The 27248-nt window shown below is 36.7% G+C and overlaps 3 protein-coding genes and 1 long non-coding RNA gene across 6 annotated transcripts; 2 read left to right on the forward strand and 2 right to left on the reverse strand.

Moving 5' to 3' along the window:
* Positions 1–2237: 2237 nt before the first annotated feature.
* LOC149986363 (uncharacterized) lies at positions 2238–3654 on the reverse strand. Its single transcript, XR_016500720.1, has 3 exons — positions 3545–3654; positions 3008–3090; positions 2238–2825 (listed from the first exon to the last, which is right to left on the reverse strand). It is a non-coding gene; the product is annotated as an uncharacterized LOC149986363 (long non-coding RNA).
* A 1440-nt stretch (positions 3655–5094) lies between these two features.
* On the reverse strand, positions 5095–9123 carry LOC112277042 (serine/threonine-protein phosphatase PP-X isozyme 2). Of its 2 annotated transcripts, none has more exons than XR_002968222.3 (8): positions 8677–9123; positions 7581–7733; positions 7227–7289; positions 6923–7008; positions 6599–6674; positions 6030–6295; positions 5850–5947; positions 5095–5499 (listed from the first exon to the last, which is right to left on the reverse strand). XR_002968222.3 is itself a non-coding variant. In XM_024509005.3 (8 exons), the coding sequence occupies exons 1-8, from the start codon at positions 8815–8817 to the stop codon at positions 5449–5451; spliced, it is 915 nt and encodes a 304-aa protein (XP_024364773.1). In that variant the 5' UTR covers positions 8818–9123; the 3' UTR covers positions 5095–5448. The 2 variants fall into 2 exon arrangements, 1 of the variants encoding a protein (XP_024364773.1); XM_024509005.3 differs by having other exon boundaries at positions 5850–5928.
* Positions 9124–10644: 1521 nt separating this feature from the next.
* On the forward strand, positions 10645–14419 carry LOC112276945 (uncharacterized). Of its 2 annotated transcripts, none has more exons than XM_024508774.3 (6): positions 10645–10923; positions 11774–11937; positions 12437–12667; positions 12818–12908; positions 13043–13382; positions 13497–14419. In XM_024508774.3, the coding sequence occupies exons 1-6, from the start codon at positions 10754–10756 to the stop codon at positions 13914–13916; spliced, it is 1416 nt and encodes a 471-aa protein (XP_024364542.1). In that variant the 5' UTR covers positions 10645–10753; the 3' UTR covers positions 13917–14419. The 2 variants fall into 2 exon arrangements, with proteins under 2 accessions (XP_024364542.1, XP_024364543.1); XM_024508775.3 differs by having other exon boundaries at positions 12443–12667.
* A 3722-nt stretch (positions 14420–18141) lies between these two features.
* Positions 18142–23567, forward strand: LOC112276948 (aspartic proteinase 39). The gene is made up of 10 exons (XM_024508782.3): positions 18142–18865; positions 19654–19783; positions 20207–20451; positions 20748–20960; positions 21326–21485; positions 21814–21896; positions 22192–22288; positions 22423–22501; positions 22827–22898; positions 23259–23567. Exons 1-10 carry the CDS (start codon positions 18591–18593, stop codon positions 23447–23449), a joined length of 1545 nt encoding a protein of 514 aa, XP_024364550.1. The 5' UTR covers positions 18142–18590; the 3' UTR covers positions 23450–23567.
* The last annotated feature ends 3681 nt before the right edge of the window (positions 23568–27248 follow it).

Below are 27248 nucleotides of genomic sequence, written 5' to 3' on the forward strand. Positions count from 1 at the left end.
GGCCATTGTGTGCATGAGCCTTTGTGAATCTTTTTTCATGCGTTGAGCATGCTTCATCACAACCAGCTAACACTAGCGGTGTCAACCTCCACAAGTTATACAACAGAAATAGGTGACGGAGCTCCGTCCCATACGAATCAACTGAAGTGAAGTGCAGTTTTTGTGACTGAGTTGACCATTGGGAGCAGTCCTGTTGAAATCGATTTTAATAGACAGTGTCATTCGTTCAGGCTGAAGTCGACCATGAACTGGTTGTCTCAATACGCAAAACCCAACACGGCAAGTTATGCATCGAATACTATTCCGGGGAGATGAGACAAGTAACGCTTAGTCTATACAAGCTGAAATTGTTTGGAATCTACAAATGCTAGCCAATAAGCAGCTATGAATAGCCAACACGAAACCAGCTCACCCATTCATCAAAGGCCAATGAAAAGTCTTGCTTCCGACTTACTGATCAAGAGCGGAGTAAAACATAGAATGCAACCCCACCATTCGCACTCTAGACTTGTCGAGCCCAATGAGATAATTGGTCGTACACACCCTACAGCATACTGTAGATTGACCTTGTTGACATCATCGTGAACCTCACGCTATAGCATTTTACTCGTGGACATGGCGACGGACAACTAGCTTGTGACCTAAATTTTCGGTGCGGATATCGATGGGCCACAGGATACGTCGCAGTAATGCTTTCCACATCTGCATCATGAGGAGTTCTTGTTTGGTGTGTACGATGAAGACTGGTAAGCGTCTAACTTAAGCTATTTTCCAACATGGTTCTTAAACCAACTTAGTAGCAAGGTCTCCCTCACGCAATGCTGCAGATCCCTCACGGTACTCCTGATGTTGGCTCCATGGTCAAGATTACCACACTGCTATCGGCGTCACTTGCTAACGACAGAGATCAAGAGGGTCGTGTCTTGAACTGTTGAAAGAACAACCGGAAAGCATCGAAAGTACTCCAAGAAGCTCCATCAGAACATTGAACTACTTAAATGATGGGTCTAATCTAATTCCAGGTTGAAAATTCCTTAAGAATCTGTAACATGGTCTGTGACCCCTATCCTCACCGAAAATATAGACTCCGCGGATAAAGTTAGATCGAGATTTCACTGCACATGCGACAGGCATGGATATTCCATATCTTTTTTTGCTTTTATTGACATATTATGGAAAGTCTGGAAATGGGTTTCAGCCCCCCCGCACATCAACACACCAACAGTACTCACCACCCTCCTCTCAATAAGCGGAAGCTATTTCAGGTTGAATCTGCTACCACCATTGTTACTACTTTTTTCGTTTTTTTCGTTTGCTTTCTGTATCCAGTATAATCTTATTTAGTTCCTCAAAGATGTATGCTGTCAAAAAGATATATAAATTATATTTTATACATACTTTAAAAATCTTTTCAACGTTAATGACTTGAGAAATAAAATACACATCCATAGAAAACGAATAAAAAACAAGGGAAAGTGAATCCGTCGCGAAAGATGAACCTTGTGAAGACAAAAACAAGAATAGAAACTGCATTTAAGATAAAGGTCGCAGGTATTGCAGGGGACATCAACCACTGACAAGGATAAGAGTACCTTAGGGCTGTAGAGCAAATGGAATGGAAGCGTTGGCCTCCAGGAACTTTTATTACATTCAACTGCCCATTACGGTCCACATGCCTGCAGAGCATAATTGGAATCAGCACAAAATGGCATCAGAGGACAAATCCGCAATCAATCGTTGCCCATAGCCAAAGTGTACTGAAATACTCACACTGTCGCTCAGTAACGCTCACTGTCGCATTTGCAGCAGAGACTAACTTCTCCACATTTACCTCAACCTCTGACAGCATACCTAGATACACCAACGATGCTCGTGAAGAGACAACATAGCTGGACGCCAGAAGAGAGCAGCAGACACCATTGCTAATCTAATGTCTACACAGACTCTTTCTCCAATCACACACCCCTACATAGCAATCTGGTGATCGCGAAATGGATATTGCACGTCACGATCTAATGAGGAGTTCAAATTCTTCTCAGATTCCACCATGCGGTAACTCGCATGACTGACAGAATCGATTGCAGAATCCGATTTTACGACAGGTGTCTATGATATATGATGACTAAGAGAAGATGAATAAATTAGTTTATAAGATGATCAAGACAACATACAACTCTAGGACAGTATATGATTATCTTCTTAGTTGCACGAGTAAAGAGTAAAGAGTAACAGGGGCGTAGAAGTAATAATAATTTAACGACACCTCCATCGTTAGTGGAGTGTAATAAAATATTGGTTTTCGTATAAAAGTGGGCTTCTTCCACAGCTCGCATGCAGTACTACAGATACTTGAAAAAATTCATATCCATCGAGTTCTTGAGGTTACAGATAAGGCAAAGCGCACAAGGCCAGAGCTTCGTAGCAAAGTGCACTACGTTACGCACTTGAACTGTACTGATGCTAATGCGATGGAGCATGAGTGCCCCGGGCCCCGATCTCGAGTCACTTGCTAAGTCTAATCATAAATCCATTTTCCATGTAACCTAGAAGGTGCCACTACAATGCCAATGCAGCTTTCAGTGGAACTTGCAGAAGCTTGGGACAAGTTCGATTCATCTGCGGCATGAATGCTGATGGAACTCATCCTTCCGTGCGCAAGGCACATGATTTGTCTGTTACTTCTCAATTTCCATTGCCATTGCTTGTGCTGCCTTCGCTTTCGTTGTCGCAGAGAGCTTAAAATCCCTCTTTTTACCAACCTTGTGTGATTTCTTTTTAATTTGCTTGCCAACCTTGCTAACTGTGCTACCCGGGCCGGAATCGACCTGAACATTCAATAAAACATCAGCCTCGAATGCACTGACCCCACAACAATAAGGGTCTTCTTAATTTGCACAGAATTAAAATAATACGCAATGGATTAGAAAAGGTGTCGAATTCTGAGACGTATGAATAGGGCAAAAATATCGACAAAACCCTCCTCGTACTCTAAAACATTCCATCATACCTTCATGCTGTTCTTCTTCTCTTCTACCTTCTTTTTCTGCTTCTCTGCTTTCTTAGCCCTTTTCTCTTGCTCTTCCTTCTCACCTGCACCAAAAAATCGAAATCAACTTCAAGAATCCGCTAAGCCTCATCACATCCTCGTCTCGCAGACTCCACCCTTCGCCAACGCCACAAAACTTACTAAACCAATGCACCTATCAAAAAAAATCTAGAAGCGTATCACACGGCATACGCCAAAACCCTCTTTGACACATCCGCCACAGGGGACCATTTTCGTGGTCCATAAACCCTAATTCGCCACTAAAACCCAACATAATAACCAAAACCTCGTAAAACCCACAACAAAGGTTTGAAATCTCTCGCGGAATCAAAGAACCAGACAATAAAAAATAAAAACGATTTCGCCGGCAGCCAAAACAAATAAACAATCCATCAAAAAAAAAAAAAAAAAAAAAAAAAACCCCTAATTCGTCGTCACCCTTGTAGAAGGACAAATTCTGAGACACTGAGTGTGAAGTTAAGGGCGTCGTCGGCTTACGCTTCAAGTCGAAGATGTGCTGCTTCACCCGCGTGCTCAGCTTATTTTTCTTCGACATTTTTCCAAGCCGACGACGAAGAAGACGACGAGCTCTGCTGAGCAGCTGCTTCACTCCGGTTTATCCCAAACTCTTTCGCTGGCCTTGCAATTCAAGTTCACGCTCGTCGTCTAGCCGCCCTGGTGACCCACCGACGCGCGAACAACATTCATCCGTCAGCATTTTCGTCGATGTTCATTAGTTCGTGACATCTGCATTCATCCACAATGTGGTTGCCCTAACTGGTGGGGGGGGTGGCAACACCTGGCATTAGTTGGAGATAGCCAGTTTTTAAGTTTCTTCTGAAAACAATAGAATTTTTGTTGTACTTGTGTTTGTTTAGTTTGCATTCAGATGTTTCTTTGTTGGTGTTTAAAGTTGATTCTAAACTTAGTTTATTAATATGGAGTGTTAACAAGATAGATGAACATTAGGGTTACGTAAATTTTTTGTTGATTTTCGTTGAAATTAATTAAAAACATTTATCACTTAAGATGTAATTTGTTTTCAATTTTTGAAAACAAAATCCCATATGAGACGTGTTCATTGATTGATTCAAACCGATGTCGTATGAGACGTGTTCATTGGTTGATTCAAGCCGATCGATTACATTAAGATTTCTGCAAACTGAATGTTTATGCTCCTAAAAATCAGTGCGCAGAGGCATTTGTATTGTCATTACCTGTTCCTTGCTCCGCTCTAATGGGTGGGTCATTTCCGATGGGTTTTACATGGTGAATTCTTGCGTGGATAGAAGGCTGGTTCAAAGGCTAAGGCTTTTAGAACAATATTGGTCTCAGTTAAAATATCAGCACTTTAACGAGGAGTTAGTTCCGTGTCTGTTCAGTAGAATTAATGCGCAGATTGTGCACATCCATTGCTGAATGTGGTGTGGTGACATGGTTTCATAAAACTTATCCTTCAAAATGAGACTACTCCACAGTATTCCTTAGCTCTAAAACATCAGGACTGATTTTGGCTGACGGAAACTAGGCAATACTGCCGGAAAATCAGCGATTGCAGCTGGGGGAGGCGTCCGATTCCCGCGGGGCCCAGACAGTGCGGAAAAGAGCCGTTCCGAGCCCCAGTTTGAGCTAAAAAAACCCGGAATTAGATAGGTAATCACTCCGAGGGGCATTTTTGCAATTATCACAAAAAGTAGATTTGTTATTATCAAGATGTTTCGGAAGAATTCAGGGGCATGTGTGATATTTTCTTAACTGAGTCTCTTGTGATTCTTTTAATATGATTGGTTATATTGGTTATATACGTTGAGGACAACACATGATACTAAAACAATCTTCACACCTAGCCTTTATACATAAATCAGATTAGTAGGTACTTAGTGGCCAAAACCCGAAATTAAGATTCAAAAACTTTGACTTGAGAGTAAAAATATTCATTTTCCTGTCAACCGGAGATTTATGGTAGTGAAAGTCAGGCAAAGCATGTGCAAGTAATATACTCTACATACACATCAATCCTCAAAGAACCTGAAGTTTGCTCTCCAAAATACAAGGACTTGAAGTACACGGTGGAATTCAAGATTACGACCTTACAATGACTCTGAGGCTGAGTGAAGCAATATGGTTCTGAAAGTGGAAACCTTATCCTCTCCCTATATGCTACAAATATGATACGAACTGTAGAGCTAATATTTAACGAAATCACCAACTGCCTGCAAGGAGGTCGGGATGTACCAAAGTACTAAAGAAAGAAAGTAGTATAAGTACGTGGTGACAACTCTCAACTGCAACCCCAGCAGTACGTCCATAATCTCCCACCAACCATTTACAAAACTGAGAAAACTGCCATGCAATAATCCTCACATCATTTCAATCCTACAAACCTTGGGCTCTGAGAAGCTTTACAAAAAGTAATCTGGTACAGGCTTCTTTGATGGCACCCCCCTGGCTTCCTGTGCAGCCAAAAACTTGTGAGACAAACTTCCATGCACTCAGAGAAATCAAATCTCGTTCTAAGTACATAGATTTATGCGTATATAGCTGTGCGATGGACCCAAGAACGTCCACTAATGAAGAGGTACGTGCGAGACAACCAATATTAAAGTTGTCACATTGCCACCATTTCGTTCGAGGAAACTTGAAAGCTTAGCGTTTTACTGTGAATTGAACATGACTCCTCAGTAGAATGGAGCCCAGCTGCTCTTCTGAAGAATCCTTATATCTTGTGCACTAAACCAAATTATAAAAGAAAAGAAAAAGAAAAGAAAAAGAAAAGCATGAACAAATAGATTGATAGACTTACAGGGGGAGCAGCCTCAAACACAGTAAATTTTCTGTTCAGATGCTCATCTAGCTCCAGGATTGCTGCAACGTTACCACATCTGCTCCAAGATGATATTTCTGAAATCAGTACATACTAAGCATGAACAAATTCAAATCTGACTAATCTTAACTGATTGACCTTACGTGCAGGATAAATTACCTGTAGCAGTAGTTCGGAGCTGACCATACCGTGACAACCTGGTTGTTAAACATCCACTTGAACCCCTCCATAACCAATTGATGTGCTCGACAAATGGTCTCAATTTTATTTGTGTGATTAAATGTGGTGGCTACATTACCACCAAATAAATAACCTGCACCCCGTGGGCTAAGTCCCCAGCCCTCTATCTCCTCGGGATCTGACCATAAAAGATCGCACATTGCTCCATCATGAGGCACCTCTTGCTTGCGATCAATAGTTCGAATCTGCCACCCACACATTATCAACCACTCAAAAACCGGTGTCACGAGCAAAACAAGTATAACAACGACGTAGTTAGCGAGGATCCAAAAACTACTAAAGATGAACTACAAGTAAGAGAAAAAGGATGAATCAAGAAAAGTTGTGATACGAGGTCAGCAGGCATCAGACATCAGGCGTGTCTCGGTAAGCAACATTCTAAACGACTCTAACTCTGCTCAACGTCGAACAAGAAGGATGTAATAAAGAATAAGTTAACTACAATATTAAAAGCAAGATATAAACAAGCAAGCGTAGGCACAACCAACCTGATCAATGGTGGTGATGGAAGGAGATAATCCACCATGAACGCTAAAAATTCGATTGTCGATTAGTGCTGAAAGACTATAGCACATGGAGAGTTAGAAAATGATACGGATACATCAGGTACGGATGCAACATTATAACGGTGAGCATGTATGGAAAACAACCTACGCGGCACAAATTGGTTCCTCTACCATACATGAAGATTTGGCAAGACAAGCATACAAGGCACATTGCGAAGATTATAAATGATTTCATCCAAGAATCGACTATAAATTGATAAAGATGCGGGTGTTCTAAATGCTGAAGCGCGAAGGAACGTTCCAAACCTCAAATAGTCAAATATGTCAGTGCAATAACGCCAGACATTTACTGAACCATACTTCCGTAAGCACTCGTCATAGAATCCATACACCTGTAGGTGTTAAACCCCACGCGAAACAGAAACAAACGATGCTAAAAAAATAAATAACAAGGTTTCTGAAAAATAGTGTAAAAATGTAACCCAAATGATCGATCCCCGTCATTTCCAACATTGATAGTTAAATAGGCACTACAAAAATAATAGACACCGAAAACCGAATTATTCAAAAGAAGACAGTCAAAACACTGAAACGAGGCCCAGACACTTGCCTGAGTAATCTGGCGACTTTCATGATTTCCGCGGATCAAAGTTATTCGATCGGGGTACCGCACCTGCACGAAAGAATGGTCATTAACAGACTCATCTACAGCTGATCCACTTCATCTCTAACAACTACATGACAACTGGACACTCTACAGAACTTAAAAGTTCGACAGGAGGATCCATTTGAGGTGGGGCATTCAAGTAAAAATGTGCAAGGTTGACAACACTTGCAATTGACGTGGAATTACAAAGCAACAACAAAATCCCAACCCAAGTGTCCTCCATAGATATTTAAGAATACGGAAGTTTTTAAAACCCGAAAATGTAATACATTAAAATGAATCGCCAAGATAAAGTACCTTAAGAGCAAGTAATAATAAGAAAGTCTCCACTGAGTAAAATCCTCTGTCGACAAAGTCTCCAAGAAACAAATAGTTCGTCTTGGGACAATCTCCTCCCACTTTAAAGAGCTCTTTCAAGTCATAAAACTGGCCGTGTATGTCACCACAAATCTGCGATACAGAAAACATCCAAATTAACTGATGAGACGTCGATTGATATTAAAACAGATTTCAAGATCAAGCAAAGCAGTTACAAGCGCTCTTATCATCACCTCTAAAATGTATTCAAGTTGTAAACACCGACTCCGTAACACTGATACGGCAAAAACTTATTGCAATTTCGAATGAAACCGAAACAGGAGAATATCTCAGATAAATAAATTCCAGTAGCAAATGAATTTGCCCACCGAAATAGCAATGTAGGTGGACTAGATTCACGGTTGACGCATAGAACTTCGCAAACAGAACAAAAACACGGTTCAGACGAAACTGAAGGACAAAAGACCACACCATTCACAGCATAATGATATACATTGACAAAAATACGTGAGAAACATCAAGTACAGTCAACTGCATCCCAGCTCTGCAAAAACCTAATCACAAATCCGGACATGATCCTTACGTCCGATGTCATGGAAAAACGCACGAGATAATCACATAAGCGGCAATTCAAAGAAAAGCCACAATACGTACTTTGCAACACAAACAGACCAACTTAGAGGCACACATATTAAATGTTCCATCAAAATTCCAGGTTTGCAACAAAAAAAAAAAACCATATTTAAGGTCTAGCTACTTACTGAGTCAATCCACGACAAAATCTATATTCAAAGTTGAAAAGAAGCAGCCATAAGAAGGGAAAGTAGCAATAGGCAACACGGACCCATCGGGGCAAAATAAATTAATTAAAATAAAACATAATCGTTCTCGAAACTGTAGACATCGCTTTCACGTAAAATTAAGTTGGTCGATCAGCAGTTAAGTTTCATGAAAATATGGCGAAAAATTTTAAGAAACAAAAAACAGAACGTCGGCACAAGAATACCACTTCATTTCAAAGAAAAACCACCGCACAGAGACCACGGACTAAGTCCGATCTACCGGAAACACTCACAGTCACAGGTGCGTCCACTCGCTGCACATTGCTCTCCTCCACCAGAATCTCCATGGCCTTGAGACATAACGCCTTGACCTCGGACTCCTTGAGAGGCTCGCAACGCTTGAGCTGCTCGATTTGACGATCCAAGTCCGACATGGCGACCGACCGACCGACGGACCCCTCCACTGCCACTGCTCCTCCTCTCCTCCTCCACCCCCTGAAAACAGTGACAACTCGAAATGGAACTCCAACTGGAACTGGAACTGGAACTGGACGTCCGTCCGTCCCTAGTTGTGATCCGGACGTGCGTCGGTGGTGTCAACACCAAGCACGCGGGGACAAGGGGTGCCGCATGACAGAGGAAGGATAAGACGAAGGAGGAGGAGGAGGAGAAGAGCGCTGGGTGTGGAGTGCAAGGGCGTAGCAGCAATTGCGCCACAACCCTAACGCCATGGAACCAACACCACTTCGTCACAACAGCCTCACTTAGCCCTCCCCCAACGGCACTCGCACTCCGGCTCCCCCTTCCCTCCCTCCTCTCTCCTCTCGTCCCTTTCCTCTCTCTTCCTCCTTCCCGGTCCTTTCTCTTCGACGAGAGTCAGCGTATCGATTAACACCATCCAGCGTTCATCCTATTTGACTTCATCCGTTTTGTTCTTCTTATAGCATGCAACTTAGTAGATTTTTATAATTTGATATTAGGGGCAGTATACACTGTGTTGTGTGCAGTTCTTGCGTGGTTTGAAGAACTTTGCACTTGTGAGTTAGAAGTTGTAATTCTTTTTGGAACATGATGGGATGTTAAAATGGTTATCACTACGTGTGTTTTTTTAAGCTTACATTCTTCTCCTTCTTCTTCTTCTTCTTTCCTTCCAAAATTGTGTACACTATTTAGATTGATGTGGGTATTTTTTGGTTTTGAAATGTGGTTTTTATACTTGTGAAATATGAATTTGTGATCACGCTGTTTCAACTGGTCCTTGTTGAGCTTTGAATAACTACTGAGTGTGTTCAAAAATCGTCCAGTTTTATCATTCAAATTATATAAACACGAAAGTAATAAAAACGTAAAAATGAGACTTGTGTATACATGAGCAGCACAAAATGTCGTGTGAATATTTAAACTATTTGTCATTGATTTCTCGTTGTTATCAATAAAAAATATCACGTGAAATCTTCCTCGTTTTTCCTTTCTTTTCTTTGCTGTGGATAATGCTTACACATAAATACAAAATGCACATTTCTGAGACAATTAGATTTTTTTACATATATATATATATATATATATATGTATATATATGTATACATACATATACATTATACACGGTTGCAGGAAAAATAATGAAACATTCATACATTAAAAAAAAGTGAACAGAGAAAAGAAAAAGAAAAAAGAAAAAAAAAAAAAAAAAAAAAAAACATAATTCTGGAAATCTTTTATAACGAAGCCTTTCAGAGAACCTTAATATGGAAGATTTTACTCTACGCATTTTAATCATTAAATTGCTTTTAATCATTTCATTCTACTTCTTGTCCAAACTTGCAATAAATCGCCTGAAGTTTGCTCCTAAGACCGCGCGGTCATAGAAACCTCATATCCTGCTTCCATGACCATGACATCAGTCCATGGTACCTGATTCGTTCGGTCAGCAACCAAACGACTGATTTCTGTCATCTTAGCTGTTCTCATCCAAACGATGTCATATTCAGTCAATAACATTCATCAACGTATTCATCCACATTATTCATCCATCGTGTGCAAAGGAATATCGTGTCTTTGTTTTCCGTTGCATCAAGAAAACCTGTATTAAATTCCCCGTGTGTTCTTCAACAACTAAGAATCTACAATTCCAGAAGATATCTATCACAGTTTAGTATCATCTAAGGATGTGGATTTTAGAAGAAAGCGGGGAAGCTGACGCTGGGAAGAGCGCGCAAGGACAACGACGAGACTTGAACCCCACGGGCTCCAGAACGTTGTGCTCGCAATTTGATTTTGCCATTTGCGCATTCAATTGCAGAGTGCACCGAACGCGCAGACGATTGATTGATTGTGCAAGCGATTGCCAGATAAGGTTCTCGGGACATAGTCATGGAGGCGAGCTCAAGCAATGGTGCCACTAATGGAGAGACTTCGACGCAAGGTTCTGCTGCCGTGGATTTGGAGGAGGCGCAACGGTTATTCGACGATGGATGTGAGTTCATGCACAATGAGGCGTTCGAAGACGCTGCCGAGTGTTTCAGCAAGGCGCTCGAGATTCGGTAAGCGTTGGCCACCGTCTTTCCTTAATTCTTCTATTTTCTGAGGTTTTGAGGTCTGTTGCTGTGGCGGCTTTGTTAGTGCACAGCTCGAGTTTGATGTCAATTCCGGGAGCTTTTGTTGTGATTTCTGTCATTCGTATCCTTTCGAGCAGCGAACCTGAGGTAGCCGGGATCGTTCATTTTGTTTCGAATAGTTGTCATCGTTAGTTTATATGAAGACGCAGTGTGGTGAGATGGTGTTGCGTCGATTCTTCTAGGGGTTGTCCACGTGCCATGTTTGTAATGGCCTTTTTGCGTACTTCTTTTTAGTGAGCTACTAAGCGCCCATTTTGTACAGGTAGTTTCTTTGTCAAAAAGGGGTTTAGTGCACAATTGATGATTTATGCGCTCATCACGTCTGCGATTAATGGAACTTAAACGTCTTGGCTCCTCCGCTGTCGCAAAATGTGTTTCTGGATAGTTTGCATTTGAAACCCTACTTTTAGTTTCGTAATCTTCATGTCAGCATCTAGCCAGGAAATGTAGGGTTTTGCACTGTAGATGTTCGAAGAGACGGAATGCCAGATACTGTCCCTGATATTCACCTCACACGTGGAGGTAATATTGGGTTTCTTTTGTAGTAGGAGTTGTTTCGCCTTTGATACGAACATGTTCATATGTCCTCGGCTGCCACCTCTATTTGTTAAACGGATAATTTGGCCAGGGTTTTAGATTTTGCTAGCAGCTGTAACGTAAACCTACCCTGGCTTCGTGTAGGAGAAACATCAGACCGCAAATTTTCGTAGGATTGTTCCAACTACGTATCTACCTTAGTTTTCATGTTAATGTTCCATGTGCTTGAATGCTGTAGAGTGCGACATTTTGGAGAGCTTGCTCCTGAATGTGCGACAACGTACTTTAAGTACGGATGCGCTTTATTCGACAAACTTCAGGAAGAGGCCGATCCTCTCGGCGAAACTGTCAACCCAAATCCCGCCCTTCCATCTTCTCATCCAGAAGGATCTTCAGGCAAAGGTTGCACCACAACTTTCTTGTTATCGACTTCATGCTGGGAGTCCACGAAACTCACTGTCAATCAAATGTCATCTGAAAATAATATTGTGTGCTTTCGATGAATATCGAGGCTAAAGTTTGAGATAGAACTTTGCTGCATTGATCACTGACAAGAGCCGACTAGTTCCGCTGAGTTTTGTTACTTGTCTTTCATTTCACGTTTCCATCGTAGTATGTACATTTGCATGTAAGGTTTCGTTTGTTGTTTTGTTTATTTGTTTAAGATTTTTAAAAGAACTTATGTCTAACTTCGGATTAAAGTCGTATGGAGTTGTGTATATTTCTCCTTTTTGACTCGGCAGTGTTGAAAATGTATGAGAGGGTTTACAAAGCTTTGGATCAGTTCAGTTCTTGTTTAATCTAGTTGAGGTTCAGTTGATTCGATACTAGATTTACATTACTACTTGTGCTATTCGAGATTATTGTTGACGAATTTGTTTGGTTCCGGACTTTGCACTAGAACCAGAGGTCACCGGCAAAGACCCTGTAGAGGAGGCTGGCGGAGATGATGATGGAGACGAAGATGATGTCATGGGTGAGGGCGAGGAAGGGAAAGAAGAGGAAGAGGGAGACCTGGAGGATGCTTGGAAGATGCTGGAGTTTGCTCGAGTCATTCATGAAAAGCTCGACAGCCGTACAATTGAGGCTGTTGATATCATAACCAAGCTTGCAGACGTAAATTGCTTCAAAGGTACATGGGGCTGACTCTGAATCAGTTATGTTAGATTTTGATTACAGTCCAGCTAATGTTTCATATTTAAGCACAATCATTATTATATCCCTCTCGACGCTTCCATATACACTGGGTTTAACTTCGTTGACTTGGGCTTTCTGTGTGCAGAAAATTACGAGGCATGTTATGAAGACTATGCTAAAGCGTTGGAAATGCTCAAGCAAATTGTTGAACCAGATTCGCGGATACTAGCGGAACTGTAATGCTTTACTCTTTACTGGCTCTTCGTATCCCAGTTGCTTGCCTAGACGAACTCATCTCTTTTTTAGGGATCTAAGTTTGAAGAATGCACGCCTTCTGGTCCTCATAATCTTCGACGTATGTTTTTGACAGGTATTTCAAGATCGCTATTGCCAAGCAACTTGATTTAAAACCTAAGGAGGCACTCATATACTGTAGTAATGCAGTTGCTGTATGCGAGGCTCGTGTACAAAGACTCAAGCATGAAATCAACAATGTACACACTGAGGGAGTTGATGCACTGGGGACTTCAGAGGCCGCCTCCGTTGTGGACGTCGAGCATTCCGAACCTCAGACGAATGGAAGCATGAAAGCTACTGAACATGATAATGACGAGGTTATCAATCCTCCTACCGAAGAGAAATCTGCAGCGGAGTCGAAGGTTAATGAGATTAAAGACATTGAAGACTTACTGGTGGATCTCAAAGACAAGGTGAAGTCCTGTAGCATTTCATCAATTCTTCAGTAGTTCTGGTTTGTGTGTGTATTATGAATTTGATTTTATTGTGAAAGGAACATTACGGGTGGTCATTATTACTGGTTGCAGGAACAAGAATTAAAAGAAATGGCATCAGCTCCAACCTTGGTGGAGCAGCTCCAAGCAGCGAATCCTGAAGCGGCAGCCAGCATGAAGCAACTTTTCTCGTTGGCCGCTGGAAGTCAAGCGAGTGATTCTGGTGGCTCCTCGTCTTCAACAGCTGATGGCATCAAGACGTCTAATGGGTTCGATCAGCCGACACTTGCTAATTTTACCTCTTCAACTGCTGTTGTAACCGATCTTGGAGTTGTAGGTCGGGGAATCAAACGGGCAGAGCCTGTTGCAGTTGTTCCAGCAGGAATTGTCAACAGCAGTCAACCATCCAAGAAGCGTTCATTCGACATGTTGATGAATGAGACTGGAAATGGTGAAACACAAATTGGATTTGGAAATGGTGCTGTGAAACAGGCAGATAAGGGCACTATCTGAAGGTTTAGACGGAAGATCAAACTTGGTGTGACCCTCGAATATTCTTTTCAGTTAAAAGTCTATCCATACATCGGCACCATTATGCAGATAGTCCGCCTTGTCTTAACCAGTTCAACGTACACTGGAACCAAATGGTGTCGCCATTTGTTTTCAACATGGACTCAGATGGGAGCATGGATGAGTACAGTCGCAGGTGGATTTCCTTTAGGTGGAAATGAAAGGTAGTTTTATTTCTTGTCATTTTACTCCCTTTCTTTCTTTTTTGGACACTTCACTGGATGCGTCACTTCTGGTCGGAGAATAGGAGAGTACCCCCAACTCAATGTTAGATGCAAGTATTATTTGATGCCTTCAGATTCCGCTTGACGCAACACTGAGGTTATCGGAATATGTTTTTGGAGTAGAACTGCTCTTACTGTTTTGACTTACTTTTGGTAAGTAACCAAGGCTTTGTGATTTCCAAGATTTCTACTGTAATCATATGTTCTAATTCATCTGTTGTACTCTTTGCTTCTCTTGATATCCAAGTTTAGGAATTTTACGTTTTATGATATTAATATGAGTTGGTTAATATTTGACAGTTAATGATGAATTCCTAGTTTAGATCAAAATGTAACTATGTTCAGAAAAACAATGCTTGATCATGGATCTTATTTTCGTTTACAAGTAAGGTACTTAATTTTATACCTGAAAGCCAGAAATGAACACATCTCAACTTCATATTTGGAATGGAGGAGCATAAGATTTTTTAAAAATAGCCACAAGTTGAGAAAGATGGAGAATAAAATACAGTATTTGCAAGACAAATTTTGCAACTAAAATGAGATCAGTCATATACCTAAGTTGTCATAACATGCTAATTCTAAATATAGTATGAAATATAATGCTTTTGATCACACTCAAAATGTAATTTGACAATGTAACTAAAGAAATAATTAATGTTATTTTTTTGTAATTGAATGCATAAAGTGATGGTGATGCACAATGTAAGAAAGAGTTGCAAAAATCTCTACTTGGACAAAACACGAATTGTAACTAATAAAGAAAATGTTAATTTAAAATAAAATAATACATTAAGTCTATTTTGGTCTTTGATTTACATATTATTTTAATAAAATAAATAATGAAAAAGATCCTAAATCTCTAGTAAAACAATAATTGTTAAGTCTTGCTTAATACTATATTAATCAACAATATTGTTTTTAATACACAAGAATGTAATGTGGATTGGCAATTATATTATTATTATTACTATTATTCAAATAAAAATCACTGATTAAAAAAATATATAATTTACAAGTAAAACATAATAAAAATAGTTGTTAAAAATATTAATTGATGAATCTTTAATTGATATATTTTAAAATCTCAATTATCATAGTAGAATTTCTCTTGTCAAAAGAGTAAAGATTAGGTTGCCAAAACTTAACATTAAGATGTTTTTATAAAAAGAATGATTATTAGTTGATAATATTTTAAACTTTGATCTATAAAGTTGTGATTAACAATAAATTATAGATGTAATTAAACAATAAATTATAGATGTAATTAACAATAAATTATAGATGTAATTAACAATAAATTATAGATGTAATTATATTATTAAAACTTTAATTTTAAACTTTTATTATCAAAATCTAAAAATCACAATTAGATTGATACAAAAAATCATAATTATTTCTTTTATCAAATATGTCAAAAGTTTTTGGTATTTCTTGCCCAAGAAATTAGATCTTGGAATAAACTTCTAAATTAATTATATTTTTCTTCTATTATTTTGCAACTGATTAAATTATATCTATTTAACATCTACTTTCTGAAGAATGGTTGCAATATTTAACAGTGTCAAAGTTACACATAGAATATTAATATTCAACTATCTACATATTTCTTTTAAAGACTAAAGAACTTATGTAGTAATATGCACACATATATTACTATAAAACACTACAAAAATCTTATTTTAAAAGGCTTTGTAATAAACTGATTTCAAAAACCATGAAATTAAACAATTATATGGTTGATAAATGTATGTAGAACAATGTTTTAAATTTAAAGTTTTAAATTTTAATTAAAAGTATTTTTTCTATAAAAAAATAATTAGCAATTTGAGACACTAGATTTTCATTAAATTGATAATAAAAGATGCATATTTTAGGAAGTTTCATTAATATTTTTTTATTTAGAGTTTTTTGTATTTATCATTCAAATCTTATTTAATTCTTCAAGAATAGTTTCTATAAAATCTTTTAATATTTTTCAATATATAGTACCAAATTTTTAAAATTATCTAGTTAAATTACATAATGATTTGAATAAACCTTATTAAATACTAATAGGACTTTTTTTTTTTTTTTTTTTTTGTAATACTATGCATATATATATATATATATATATATATACATACACACACATAAAACTGGCTTACAATTGTGTATAATTATAATTTATCAAAGCATTTTTTAATATAGTATATAATTTTGTTAGTTGCATTTCAAACACAACATACACTTAAAATATACATGTTATGTTATAGCTTTTTGAATGTCTAATTTGTGATCCTAATAGAAAAACTTGACAATTTGAATTAGAATCCTTACAAAATTTTGTCAAGCAAAACTTAGGAACAAGATACTACAAATCAATTGAGTAATTCCAGAAGCATTTTAACTTAATGCAGGTGAGAGTTAGAAATATACCATGAGTGACTTTAGAATTACAATTTCAAGTTGTTATAATAATGTGCTATTTTTTTATATCTTAGAAAATATTATAAAATATTATAAAAAATAAAATCAATTTATGTATCATAATATATATATATATATAAATATATATATATTAATATATATTAATATATATATATATTTATACAAAATATTATTTATATATCATATTTTGTATAAATCATACAAAATATATCAAGATTGTCAATTTAAATCAAAGATATTATGTCATTTTATGAATAAGATTAATGCATATGTTTCAAACAAATGCATGTAAAATAATCATATTAATATTTTATTTTTTAAAATTAAAAAATTTGCATAAAAATCATATTTTTTATTTTAATTTTTTTGATAGTAAATATGAGTAATAATGTTTTAAAAAATATAAATATAAATATAAAAAATATTATAACTAAAGGTTGTGGAACACAAAAAAAATGTGGAATATTTAAAAATTGCATAATTTTAATCGTAATAACTTTTAAATTAATGTTGTAATTTTACAACATATATTGGTTTGCCTATATGTTTATAAATAATAATAATTATAATAATAATAAAATAATTGCATTGTAATAAAATTTAAATTTACATTGTAATAAAATTCTAAATCAATAATAAGTAGAAATAATTAATAATATATTTAAAAATAAATTTTAGTGAAATAAATTTTGAAACTTATAATCAATAAATAACATCTTGTAAATTGTCTTTAAATCTCCACATTCAACAATCATTTTGAATAATATTTGGAACCTTACATTTTAGAGTTCATACATCCTCATGTTGCTAGATTTTGGGGGATCAAAATTTCTCTAGAACATTACTCCTCATTGCTTTCAACCATCAAGAAAGAAAATGCCCTTCAAAAGTTATACAATCTAATGACCTAAGTTGACCTAGAAAAGCTCAATATCAAATATGGAAGTTGGTCGAAGTTGTGGAATGAGATATCTTTCAAACACAACACATTCCAATAAAGTTACATGTGACATATCCATTAAAAGTCACATACTTAAGGAGGCTTGGACATTGTTGGGGGGTGAGGTCAACCTTTAAAGTTCTCACACCCCAAATACATCACCATAGTCGAACATTGTGGGGCCAAGCAACACTCAAAGATTCAAGTTTTCTTAAGTAATGTGGTGGTGTGCGTTTTCTTCAATCAAAACCCTAATTGTGTTTGGCTATTGTAAGGGGGGTAGTTGTGAGAATCTCACACTCCGGAGAGCAAGTGGGTTTTGCCCAAGCCCGCAACCTTAGAGCCCAACTGGACGAATCAATAAAATACCGATGAAGCCAGCCGAAGTGGGGTACATTCATCAAACGCTGCGCGGGGATAGGGGTGGGTGTGTTTTTTGGGGCAGGACCACCATGTGATCCTTGGATGTTACGCCGTGATCAACGCTGCGCGGGGATAGGGGTGGATGTGTTTTTTGGGGCAGGACCACCATGTGATCCTTAGATGTTACGCCGTGATGGGTGCTGAAAGGAGTCATGACGTTGGAGCCTTGGAACTGGACACTTGCGATGCTTTGCGATGCCGTGAAGCCGTCGTCGCGTCGCTGCAGCAGCAGAAGAAGGAGAAGAAGAAGCTGAAGAAGGAGAGGAAGCTGAAGAAGTAGAAGTAGGAACGAAGAGACGAAGAAGACGAAGAAGCGAAGCAAAGCAAGGCCCACACGAATGGGTTGATGGGGCCACCACAGGGAAACTGATACAGAGTGTTCGGATCACGTGAGAGAGGAGGGGAGCTGGCGCGGCGCCAGGGCTTGCTGCTGCAGCACACCGACGCGAGCCGGGCATGCGGAAGCGTTGAAGCGCGAGGAGGAGGAAGAGAGAGCGAGAGAGATCAAGAGAGAGAGAACAGGAGACTTCATTGCATTGGGGGATGGTGTCGGGATTTCGAATTGGGGCGCAGGGAGGAGGGAGTTGAGAGGAGGAGGCGATGGGGATGGGGCGACGGAGAGGCCTCGTCGCGGGGGTAATGTGGGTGGCGATGATGGTGGCGAGTGTGTGGCGGTGTAGTGCCCAGCATCGGTTCCACCTGGTTCACGCGTATTCGCACTTGGATGGGTCGACTGCCATGGCTACCCACGGTCGGGGCATGTCCTCGGAGTATTATCGCACACTGCGTGAGCATGATCAGCGGCGCCTGCGCCGCATTTTGCCTGAAGTTGTTGCTTTCCCCATCTCCGGCGACGATGACACCTTCACCACGGGGTAATGGGTTTGATTGAGAGCGATGATCGTTGCGCAAGAGTGAGAGAGAGGGTTGGGGGGGGGGGGGTTTCGACGCGTTCCATTGTGCTGCCGATTTTGCCCTTGACCTCCTAGGATCGAGCTTTACCTTCGATTCTGCTTTAACTGTGATGCAAATCGCTTGAATTTTGCGTGGATTTTAAGCTCCTGTATTCTGAATAGTCGCCGTGTTTTTCCTGATTCTTTTGGATGACTTGGGTGACCTTGTCTGCTCTGGGCGTGAATCAAGTACCAGATTTGAAAGTTTGTGGAAGCGAGATTTTGTTTTGTTTTCGCTTCAGTTCATTTGTTAGTGTTCATTTGTTTTTGTTTTTGTTTTTTTTGTTTTTTTTTTTGGGGGGGGGGGACGGGCACCTTGGGGTAGCGTTCATGTAACATATGGTTAACGTAACCATGTATTTGAACTAGAATTGGATATCATTTTAGTCGAGATTGAAGTATACTTGTAGAGTGCCGTCTTCGCAATTGCGAGACATCAAAGGAAACAGCATAAACTGTAGGACTAACTTGCCTTCATGGGTCATTCAAGAACAATTTCTAGCGAAAAACATGCAATTCGAACCCCAGCATTCTGTTTGAGTGGCCGTCAATTTTTGTAGAGGCGAGTGTACAATTTTTTGAGTTGAAAGGTTATTGCGGAGGCTGAAGTTTGTGGTCTTACAGTCCGAATTAAACTAGTCAACTACGAGTACAACCCGAACTCCCTTGATGTGAAATTTGAACTGATAAGTTTTGTTCCCTTCTTTCAGATTGTACTATACACGAATTTACCTAGGCACACCGCCACAGCAATTTTACGTACATGTAGACACAGGCAGCGATGTCGCATGGGTGAATTGCGTTCCTTGCACCAACTGTAAGCGTGCAAGCAACGTTGCGGTATGTTGAATCCAATGAATGTGTTTTTCTTTTCAATTCATGGAGCTCGTCTCAATTTGAAACCTGAGAACAGTATGTCTTCACAATCTTGCATTATCTTATGTGGAAAGACGAAATTTTGGGTTCACCAGTTGCACATTATTAGGTGTCAGCCATAGGGTTGAAATTCCTTAGTTTTTGAGGAGGACATGTAGGTGTTGAAGCTGTAAAGCTCATCACCTTGAGTGGGAATGTATACCAGCTTACCTTCTCTGGTTATTTAAAAGGACAGGTCACAGACTGCTTGGCTTAAGGAGTTCAGGTAGTACATTCAGAAATTGTGCAATGCCCGTGTGCATTGGCTCTTATTAAATACTTGCGCTAATGACCATATAGGAGTCTCGTGTATAAACATGCAAGCTGGTGGAACTGTGACATGTGTAGCTTCCGATTTCAATCTTCGACCCTGAAAAGTCGACGTCGAAAACAAGTATAAGCTGCACAGACGAGGAATGTTATTTGGCTTCGAACTCAAAGTGCTCTTTTAATTCAATGTCATGCCCTTATTCAACTTTGTACGGGGACGGTAGCAGCACGGCTGGATACCTCATCAATGACGTATTATCTTTTAATCAAGTTCCTAGTGGCAATTCTACCGCCACAAGTGGTACTGCGAGGCTTACTTTTGGGTCAGCAAGCCTTTCCCCCTCAATGCCGAAGTAGCTGGCGTTCTTTTAGAATTTGGAGATTTTTATGTGGATCTTGAAGATTTCGTGATGCTTTGCCATTCAGCCGGACATTCAAATGGCAATATCAAAATTCAATGTTGATGATAAGTGTAATGCAATAATAATCATTGCTCACTTTGATGTCAAAACCTTGGTTTTTCTGTTTTTATCGTAATTACTGTCTTTTCAACATTCGCATTGTCTGCTGCATTTTTGAATACATAGTTACTGTAAAATTGGGTTGATTGGAGTTACAGGTGTGGATCTAATCAAACAGGGACATGGTTAACAGATGGCCTTGTTGGTTTCGGTCAGGCAGAAGTATCCTTACCTAGTCAATTATCCAAACAGAACGTCTCGGTTAACATTTTTGCGCATTGCTTACAAGGAGACAATAAGGGAAGCGGCACTCTTGTCATTGGGCACATTCGTGAACCTGGCTTGGTTTACACTCCTATAGTGCCTAAGCAGTAAGTTTCTGACGGTGTTTTCTCGAGGCTAGGACTGAGATAGATTGAACGACATGGATGAGTTGTTCTTTCTTTCTTTCTTCTTCCGCTTTATTATATGTTAATTGTTTTACAATATTGTATAACAATAATAACTTTTATTTCTCTTCATAGGTCAGCTGTCGTGGACTCGGCTATCTCTAGCTCAATATAGCGATCCCGACGGCTTTGACCTCGGTGTTCTCAAAGTCCTTTGTATTAAAATTTGATAGAATAACTACGGTTGAATTACATAGCGGTGTTCAGAATTGAGGGCATTAAATGTTAGCATCACACAGGAAGAAATTGGATGCAAAGCCTGATTTTTATCTTCTGCTGGGATGCAGGAGTCATTACAATGTAGAATTGTTGAATATCGGCGTTAGTGGGACGAATGTCACCACACCTACTGCTTTCGATTTATCGAACTCAGGCGGTGTTATTATGGACAGTGGAACCACTCTTACGTATCTGGTGCAGCCAGCATACGATCAATTTCAAGCGAAAGTACGTGACTGTATGCGAAGTGGTGTTCTTCCAGTTGCTTTCCAATTCTTTTGCACGTAATGTTTACATGAATGATATTACAATAATCTTTTGATGGTAAATTATACTAAAAGTTGTGCAGTTGACTTACTTCCACCCAACAAGTCATTGTCGATTTTGAGCCTAAGCAATCGTAGTACTTGACATTTGAAGAGTTGAGTGCGGCTACTGCATTGATAGAATCGATACATGGCTGTTTTTTGTGTGATTTTCAGTTCCTTCAACTGTTAATACTGCAGTGGGTAAGTGGTGCTGACGGTAACATTTATATGTTGTATTGTGCTGGTAGGTGATTAGTGCTTCACCTATCCCACCTAGTCAGATCAGTGATAGTCAAGGCAACAAGAGATATTGTTTTATTTATTCTGGCAGGTTTGTTATCCTTCATGGGGCACTTCATACCTTGTTTGATGTTGAGTCAAGCTGCAGTAATTTTTCTAAGAAGAGATGTAGGAATCTAGCCACCCTATGATCCAAAAGTATGATTTCGACATGTAAAGTTGAAAGTTATTTTTTCCTTACACATCTTAACCTGTATGGACATTTCTGAAGATCATATTTACCAAATTTTTAGGTTTTTCCTGTTTATTTACGACTTCAATTTACACACAGTCTGCAACGCTTATACAACTTTCTCTTCGATTAACTTGCCAATCTCTATGTGCAGAATAGAGGGCTATTTTCCGAACGTTACTCTCTACTTCGCTGGGGGAGCAGCTATGTTGTTGAGCCCGAGTAGTTACCTCTATAAGGAAATGCTCACGGTATGCGTGTTTGCTTTAATCTCTAGCCAAATGGTGTGTTGTACTTTAGTAGGAGGACCACCAAGAAAATCGCCTGTTATATTTTCAGGATTTTACTTTGTTACCATGCACTAATTCATGAGCATGTCGTGCAGACTGGTTTATCAGCGTATTGTTTTAGTTGGCTCGAAAGTACGAGCGTATATGGCTACTTGTCTTATACAATATTTGGAGGTAGAATCCTGTTTTCGTGCTGAAATGATGCCGACACGTTGAAAGAAAATTTTGGTTTGCGACGCTTTCTTTCTGGCATGTTTAGTTTGAATCTTCAGGACTTTTTCCATCTTTATCCGATCAATAGATAATGTAGAAGAAATCGTTGCCGAAGAGGTTAGTACAGGAAGGTCTGTTGCCAGATGAGTTTTATTTTTCATACCGTTAGTGTTGCCCTTGGTTTGGAGCTAGTGGTCTTAGTTGTTTACGTTCAGTTCGTCATCATATGTGCGAGATGGAGTGGTTGATCTAATGCCTTCTTTCCTTGTATATCATCTGGTGGCAGATAATGTGTTGAAAGATCAGCTGGTTGTGTACGACAATGTGAACAATCGAATTGGCTGGAAGAACTTCGACTGTAAGTTCTGAACCACTGAACTGGACCTATTATTTCTACATTACTTTTCTTGTAGCCATTACTTTGGATGGAGGTTATTCAGCTAATCCACTACTTTCTTCTCTCACCATAGCGTGTACAATGGGTTTTTGGTAGCGTAGCTGTTATGCAGCTGGCTTGTATCCAATTTCTCAACCCATGATTCCTACTAAAGCTCTGTCGAATTTCAATGTGACGAAAATTTTGGTATATGTGTCTGGTTGTTGTAGTTTCACTAGAGCTGCTCGTATCCTTTTTTACATGTCCAGCTATACTAGGAGGGTAAGGCTAATTTTTCTTGAGGGAAATTCTAATTCTTGTTCGATTGTGGAGCTACCACAGGCACTAAAGAAATATCAGTGAGCAGCACTGCAACAAGCATGCCTGTGACGGTTTTCCCAAGCAAAGCTGGCCCTCCGGGTGCTTTCGTCACTACCAATAATGCCCATTCCAATGGTGCTTCCTTTTCCAACTGGCTCATAACCATCGCTAGTTTGCCGTTGTTTTCTGTAATATGGGCATGGGGCACATGACGTGCTATTATTTTAAGTTTATTTCAACCGCACAAGGGAGTGGTGTTTTGGCCCTCATTTGTGACCTTAGTATGACGACGTAACTTCCATGCAATAAATATTAGATGTTCATATTTTCCATCTCTTCCATTGTAATTGAAGAAATTATGAATACGATGTGAGATGATATTCTTTCAATGAATACTTGCGATTTAATGAGTGCAAATAGCTAACCTAGTCTGAAGGCACTGCATACTGGGCTGAATTATCACCATAGCCACTAGAATCGCCAAGCATTCGTGAGTTTAGAATGACCTTGTAACCTTCCCTGTGATTTAGCGACAAAATGTTTTTGAATCGGAGTTTGAACCATGTGGAAGATGAAAAAATGTGAAGGATTTTTGGTTCACTATAGCGCTGGATGTTTGCAATTATGCAATTAAAAAATAATGTTGTAATCACATCTTTTGTAATTTAAAGTCGTAACTAATTAATTCTAATCTTACAAAGGTCTTACTGACCTTTAAATATACATATATAATATTCCTAATAGAACAGAATTTATCTTGATTCTTTTATTTAAATAACTTTGACTAATTCTGTGCATATAAGGAAAGTATGGGATTGAGTGTAATTCTTAGAAAAGTTTAGTGAAACTATTATGAAGAATAATTGTATACAACATTATAAAAAGCTTCTAATAATTTGTTTAGATTGCAAACAAATTGCATGTAAGAAGGAGATTTTATATAGTAGAGTGCTTGTATAAGCAATGATAAAAAAATTAAGAAAAAAAAATAAAATGTTAAATTAGTATATAGAAATAATTCAAAAAAGAACAAAATTCAAAAATTCAAAAATAAAAGTCATAAGTTGACAAAATTGCATTATATTATTGTGTATTTATATTCATTAAAAGATAATTATTTAAGATTCTCATAAAAAATTCAAATGAAAATACTAATCTTTATAAGAATAGAAAGGAAAAATTATTTAAGAATAGTAAGTGATTAGATGACTGTAGAAGAAAATATTGTTGAATACAAATATGCTAAGCATATTTTAGATTTTTGATATAAAAATGAATATATATATGTATATATATAATCTCTACCAAGTTTACAATAGTGTAGAAAAATATTGTTTTTGAAGTACCTGATTTCTAAAAAATGTTCTTTGTTACTTTTGATTATTAATTGATAAAAAAAAAATTAAATCATAAAGAATCAAATCACTTGTAGAAATAGAATTTTGATTTATTGAGTTCTATAATTTTGTTTTTGTCTTAAAGGAAGTATTAATTAGAAATATGTTTGTAAATTTTTCTTTACAAAGACTATAAATATTCTCTGAATTTTTTATTTTACTTCTGCAAGACTGGTTGCTAAAATCTCATATCTACACTGATACTTTTGGTATTATTATAATTTATATTTTTCTAAAATATAATTCAAAACTCTAATCAATCTATGTTCTTTACATCTCAAATTTTTATCTAAGTCGAAAACAAATGTATTTATAAAATAAAACATTAAGTTCTCATTTATGACCATTTTTTATAATTATAATTATTTATTGAATAAATACATAAAATTTATATTTTAATAACTTATTTAATTAAATAAAAAAGGTAAACATATGTTATCACTTGATTTTGATTCTTAAGTTTCATTAAAAATATTGTTATAATAACATGAAAATTCTTAAATTAAAAAGAATCTTGATAATAATCATTTTTGTACTTCTTTGCACACAATAAATTGTCTTAAATTCATTTAATTCTTTAATTTTTAGCAAATGAGGATATTGAACTTACAAATTTGTAGATAAGAAAGTTGCTACACAACTAAGATTATTAATGTTTAATAATGTGTATGACTACATATAATTTGGTCTTATATATATATATATATATATATATATATATTATTTTTAAACGATTATGTTTAAAATAATATATATATATATATATATTAATAGAAAATCAAGTATATATATATATATATATATAGTTTTTTCTACTAAAAATTGTTCATTATGCAATATATATTATAGTATAATTATTTTATATTAAAATCATAGAAAAAATAGGTATAACAAGAAAAATCAAATTCTTTAACATAAATATTTTTTATTTTTATGTGCTAATGTTAGAATGAAAAGAGATGTCTAAAACAAACTAATTTCAGAAATTTACTTTAGTTAATATGTATTTAGGTAAAACATATCATTTTATATCTAAAAAAAGAAATTATATAATATACTGTATAGAATATATTAATTTGAGAACATATATATATATATATATATATATATATATATATATATTACGTGTTGCTAATGCCACCATAACTTATTCTTATTAATTTTCTAATGATGTGTTATTAAAATAAAAATATCATATATATATATATATATATATATATATGTTTTTTAAAACACATGAAAATATTAATAAGTATTTTGATTGGAATAAAAAACTAAGACTAAAGAAACATGTTTAGTGGATGGCAAGTTGTGGTGACAATAGCAAAAACTATATTGAGATGTTGTACATGGTAGATTGTGGTGGAAATAGCAAAAATAGTAGTAGCAAGTTGTAGTGGTAGTAGCAAAATTTGTAATGATATATTGTGAATGGAAAATTGTTGTAGAAATAACAAAAATTGTAGTGACATTAGAAACACCTTATAAATAAGCATAAAAAACATTTAGATTTTTATATGAATAATTATAATATTTTATTATTAAAAATTATAATTATAAGGATTCTATATCAAGTGTTATATATATCATTTTAAAATTATCTTATTGAATTATTCTTAGTTAAGATGCATTTGTAGAATATGAACTTTTAAAAATATTTATTTGATTTTTTATAAGTTATATTATCTTATTTAATTTTAGTTATTTCGAATTTTTATTTACTTTAATTATCAATTGCAAGTAGGCTATAATAGACTTATTGATCATATAAACTTAGAAATTAACTAAAATATTTGAGAACTAAAGACTTATTTACATATAGAGAGATGGTTCAAATAACAACAACAACAATAATAATAAAAAATAGTAGCATATGAAATCTTGTAATAATTAATGCAATTTTTTTTTTCTATCTTCACTTTTGTTTATTATCTAATAGATGTTTGAGAAGTCTAATAGTAATATAGCTAATGTTGGAGCCTCATTACTAGCAATTTTTTTTATATTTGCAAATTGAAATATTAGTTTGATTTTAATAAATATTTTAATTGTTATGTTAGATTATAATATTGGTGAGATGATGATATGTAAAAGATAAATTGAGATTATAAACTGTAATGATGTCATTTCAAGAGTTTAGTTATAAGTACAATTCCATCTTGAATATTGATAATTATAATTGTCAAAATGAAGATCACAATCTTTTGATAAATTATACAGTATATTATAGAATTAAAATATTGTTGCAATCCAAAATTTATACATGTATATCACATGTAAGATTTTTCATAAAGAAAAATAGTAAAACTTGGTGATAGTGTTAGCAATGGTTACAACACTTACAATAAAAGTATTCAAATACCAAAGTATATTGACTACAATTGTGTTAAAAAGTCAATACTCCGAAAATTCAATTTTAAAAAATAAAATAAAATGTAATCTATTATTTTAATATTTTTTTTGCAAACAAGAAATCCATGTATTATTTTGAAAAATGCTAAAATAATTAATTTTTTGGGATTACCTGATATAGAACAACAATGAGAGAAGGATTGACATCCATTCAACGAAAGTCATCCAAAACTTCGGTTCATGAACCCAAACAATTAATGAA

Source organism: Physcomitrium patens, chromosome 24 (genome assembly GCF_059467195.1).
Source record: "Physcomitrium patens ecotype Gransden chromosome 24, ASM5946719v1, whole genome shotgun sequence".
Classification (NCBI taxonomy): domain Eukaryota; kingdom Viridiplantae; phylum Streptophyta; class Bryopsida; order Funariales; family Funariaceae; genus Physcomitrium; species Physcomitrium patens.